Source organism: Leucoraja erinacea, chromosome 22 (assembly GCF_028641065.1).
Source record: "Leucoraja erinacea ecotype New England chromosome 22, Leri_hhj_1, whole genome shotgun sequence".
NCBI classification, from domain to species: Eukaryota; Metazoa; Chordata; class Chondrichthyes; order Rajiformes; family Rajidae; genus Leucoraja; species Leucoraja erinaceus.
The window spans coordinates 24,959,951-24,964,996 of NC_073398.1; the positions used below are offsets into that span (position 1 = coordinate 24,959,951).

General features: G+C 40.4%; 1 protein-coding gene across 4 annotated transcripts in view; it reads left to right on the plus strand.

Annotated features, from left to right (window-relative positions):
- The window catches only part of miox (myo-inositol oxygenase), a 29,001-nt gene extending 24,309 nt beyond the window's left edge, over positions 1-4,692 (plus strand). For all 4 annotated transcript variants that reach the window (XM_055653219.1, XM_055653218.1, XM_055653220.1 and 1 more), the window contains 3 exons: positions 464-513; positions 2,005-2,117; positions 3,079-4,692. In XM_055653219.1, the coding sequence (XP_055509194.1) occupies positions 464-513; positions 2,005-2,117; positions 3,079-3,187 (272 nt within the window). In that variant the 3' untranslated portion in view covers positions 3,188-4,692. The remainder of the gene's footprint in view (positions 1-463; positions 514-2,004; positions 2,118-3,078) is intronic.
- The last annotated feature ends 354 nt before the right edge of the window (positions 4,693-5,046 follow it).

Sequence of the window (5,046 nt, forward strand, 5' to 3'; positions counted from 1 at the left end):
ATACACAGCGAAAAATAATAGAAGATCATTTGAAAGTTAAATACTTTATATTTGGAAAGGAAGTATATGAACAAAGATGACAACAAGATGGAAAGTGGGTTTATCTCATTGCTCCAGCTGGTGACATATCTGTGCAGGCATATTTAGTCAAGTGATAGTGTCCCGGGAAACAAGTTATTTGAACCAAAGACTGAAGTATATTAAGTCAGTGGATCAGAACCAGTGTTAAAGTGAGTTTGGGATAGGTCCTACATGTTGCATGAAATCTACATATGCAAACTGCTTTTGAAACTTTTTACTGGGCAGCTTGGTAATATTCAATGCTGCAACTTGTTTGATTACAATGACGTAGGACCACATGTCTGCAGGGGAGGGGAAGTGGGAAATTACTGCATTTACAATTCTGCTAAAAGTGACAATCTAAGAACAGTAATTTTCTGAAACATTTACCTTTTCTTTGTAGAGTATCTGTATAATGTGCTGAAAACTAATGGATGCAAACTTCCCGAAGAGGTAATTCTGAATCATTTTTGTATCTCTTCTCAGGGAATCTATCTAAATAAATTGGATGATCATTACCCCCGTTGCAATTATTATAAACTGGACAATGTTCTTAGAAATTGCTGAGCACCTATGGCTTAGTTAGTTGCATGATCAATTCAGTCACAGTGGCCAGGAATTTGGACTAATAATCCAGGGCAATATTCCAGGTCGGTAGAGGGAGCGTTGCATTGTACACAACCTGCCCACACCAACTAACAAGCCCCATTCACACGAGTCCCACCTGCCTGCGTTGGCCCATATTCCCTAAACCTAGCCTATCTATGTACCACTCCAAATATGTTTTCAACGTTGCGATAGTACTTGTCTCAACCACCTCCTCTGGCAAATCATTCCATACACCTACCACCCTTTGTGTAAACAAAGTTGCCCCTCAGATTCCTATTAAATCTTTTCCCCCTCACCTTAAACCTGGGTATAGAATTGGTTTCATGGAAGGAAGCAAACATTGATAGTAGGTGCTTATTTTTCCTACTGGAGGCCTGTAATTGGTGGTATGCCTCAGGATTCGGTGCTGGGCCCCATTGGTGTTTGACATCTACATCAATAATTTGGATGAGAATGTACAAGGCATGATTAGTAAGTTTGCAGATGACACAAAAGTGGGTGGTAGTGTAGTGAAAATGGTTGTCGAAAATTGCAGCAGGATCTTGATCGGTTGGGCAAGTAGGCTGAGTAATGGTTGATGGGAGTTTAATACAAAGAGGTGTGAGGTGTTGCATTTTGGGAAATCTAACCAGTGAATGTCAGGGTCCTGGTGAAGTGCTGTAGAGCAGAGGGATCTAGGAGTGCAGGTATATATTCCTTGGAAGTGGTGTCACAGGTAGATGGGGTGGTCAAAAAGGCTTTCAACACATTGGCCATCATCAGCCAGAGTATTTAGTATAGATGTTGGGAGGTAACAGTTGTACAAGACAGTGGTGAGGCCACATTTGGAGTATTGTGGTCAGTTTTGGTTGCCCTGTTATAGGAAAGATATTGTTCAGCTGGAAAGGGTGCAGAGAAGATTGACGAGGACTTGAGGCCCTCTTTCTGCATTAGTATGGAGCAAGCACTGAAGGGTCAAAAAGCAGTACTGCAAGTCCTGGGAAGGAGGAAAATGAAGTGAAGGTTTGAGTGTAGAAACAAAGAACTGTAGATGCTGGTTTACAAAAAAAAGACAAAGTACTGCAGTAACTCAGCAAGTCAGGCAGCATCCCTGGAGAACATGGGGGAGGTGGTGTTTTATAAATGTTTCAGACTGGTGGTTTGACCAGAGTTGCATACAATTTTAAGGAGAAAGTGTCTTTAAAAACTCATTTCTAACACATTAAGGTTTTGTGCCATTTTGTATGCATTTAGACGAATGGCTCCATCTATTATGTACATATGTAATGTATCAATTTCCAACTATGACCAATTGTTGGATATCTGTCTTGACTTGTGTGTGCATGCTTGTTGCAGGGACTGTACATGATCCGCTACCATTCGTTCTATCCCTGGCACACGAAGGGAGATTACATGCACCTCTGTAACCACAAAGACCTGAACATGCTGCAGTGGGTTAAAGAATTCAAGTGAGTCCAATAAAAATGAGAAGATTTCTAACATTCTGTAGATTTAATCTTTTCATATTTTACGGATATTTTCAATCCTACACATGGAGTTCAGGGGCCAGAAGGACATTGACAACATGTCAGTCAAAGTCAACAAGTGGAATGCCTAAGGTTTATTAGCCGAGGTTACTAGGAGTACATTACTGAGGTCATCGCAGAGGTCACTAATTGTATTACCAGAATCAGTATAGAGATCAATAATACCACTGAGGTCAGTGGTGTAATCACCAGGAGTATTTCATTGGGCCCAGTGTGGAGCTTGTTAGCAGCATGTAACTGACGTCAACATTAAGTGCAATGACATAAGGGCGATTCATTAGTGGGACGTTACAGGGTATCAATGCCGTGATCATCCATGGACTTATGGGCCATTGCTGGAATCACTGTGGGCATGGGTTGGTGCTGTTTGCATTGGGTACATCTGAAAACCAGCTGGGCACTCAGGAGAGATGACTATGGTGGGCATTTTAATTAGTGAATGTTCTGATGGGGTAGAAATGTTGCAAATGGGACAATTAGTCATGGAAGGGATGTATTTTCCGTGTTGATTGCCTTTTGGTAACTAAACCCTCTGTGTCTGCAGTAAGTCTGATCTATACACAAAAGGATGTGAACCTGGGTTGATGATTCTGTGTGTAAAGAGGAAAATAGGAAATTGAAGAGATAATGGTTCAGATAAATTACTGGAAATGGACAGGAGGAAAAGGTGGCATTATCCAAGGTAAACCGGCTGGGCAGTAAGGCAGGAAGAGGCTACATTTGGGCAGATTGAGGTATAATGATGTGAGGTGTAGGGGATTAGAGGGCCCTATAAATAGTTTGGGAGTAGATGTTATGATGGGGGTTGGAAAGTATTGCAGAGACAAATTATCCATGTTAGAATGCCGTTTGCTAATGAAACCAAATTCTTCTGTGTTTACAGCAAGTTTGATCTGTATACCAAGAACGAGGATTTACCCGACATAAAGAAGCTACAGCCCTATTATCAACAACTGATTGACAAATATTGTCCTGGGAAATTGCGTTGGTAACCAGAGGGACATTGTTTACCCCAAAGCAACACCTCAATCTTGGACAAATAATGTCCTTCAGAACTGGGACAATTTCAGGAAAAGTTCACAACTGATCAAAATTTCCAAGAAACATTTGTTTTGAATTTGCAATTTATCTGGATGATCTCCATTAGCTCTCTGCTTAAAATATCACCCAGGTTTCTAAATTGTAAGCTCACCCTGTCATTTAGTTTTCACTGTTGTTTTATGCAGCAGTAACTCACACTGTGACAACAAGTGTGTTGCCTCTCTAAACGCAAAGCTGACACACAGCTCCTACTGATATTTGTGGCCCGAGAATACTTTGGAAAAAGGAACAACCTTAAAATTAAATTGTATTTCTGCTGGATTAAAATGAAATTTCAGATTATTTAAAAATTCTGAATTTTATTGGTTGCAGTGGGAATGAAAGTGTATACAAACTTTGGGGAAATGCAACCCACTATGCTGTACACAAATACTAAATATACAGGACAGACAACTGTTTAGTCATAAAATTACTGTTACCTTCTGGTACAAGCTGGGAACAAAAGAGTCAAGGGGTATTTTGGATACCCAAGACGTACAGGTTTCTAGGCCAATTGGCTTGGTAAAACTGCAAATTGTCCCAAGTGTGTGTAGGATAGTGTTAATGTGCGGGGATTGCTAGGCGACAAGGTTTCGGTGGGCCAAAGGACCTGTTTCTGTGCTGTATCTCTAAACTAATCTCAAAGGCACAGACAATGAGTTCCTATGATTACACTTTAGATATGAATGCAGTTAATTGAGTTGTTTAAATTGAGAAGAAGTTCAACCAGACAATAGGGCTGCTGGTGAAGGAAGATTAGTTGGGGAAGGGGTAGAACCTTAGGCCATCCAGTTATTTTTATTCTGGATTTGCAGCACTTTAAGTGATGGGAAGATCGCGTTTTCCAAAGAGCAAATGTCTTAACAGAATTCCATTTGATTTGAATCAGATTGTTACTAAAACACCCGTCAGTCTAGTAATGAAGGTTACATTGCACCTGAGAAATGTTGAAGTGCCATTCCGTCACTCACCCCCAGAGGACACAAGTTGTTGCAACTTTCATTCATCTCCTGAGGCTGCAAGGATATACATCCATTTATTGAGCCCTGGGAATACCAATGATTAGTTTTCACCATAGGCATTGTCTGATGGAGAAAGTGGGCCATTGGTACCATGCATGCCTAGTATTGTCTCAGCTCTCTGTGAATGAGAGGAGAGCATATGCAATAAAATGTGAAGTTTAAAATTGAAAACGGCATCTTCAATCAGTTGATCAACGACACTTAGTACAAACGTGAAGGGCATCTAAACTATCACCATCATTCACACCCTCTACCATCAGTGTACTGTGGTAACAATGTTTATTGTCTACCAGCTGATGAGCAACAAACGACAGCTGCTTCAGCAGCATCGCACAAACCCATAACTTCGACAAGTTGGGGAAAAAAAAAAGAAAGAAAAAAAAATTAGGCCTGCAGGCACATTGGGATTTCATGAATCCTTCCAGATCTACACCCTATCTAAGCTTGGAAATATATTGCTGATCCAATATTAGCAGTGTCTAAATATAAGAACCGTCATCAAAGAGTTCCTTGGCTTCATCGCCTTCACTGATTCAATGTGTGGACATCACCACTTCTTAAACAAAGTTGGACAATCAGTTCTGCAATGTCAACAGTGATCATGTACCACGAATTAACAAAATAAAAAACTTCATGCATGAACTAGAGTTTCTAATGTTTGATACATACCAATATTTCAAATATCTAGAAATTATTCCAGTTCCTCACGCTGCGTTTAAGGTAAATTACAATTACGCAAAACCAGAGGG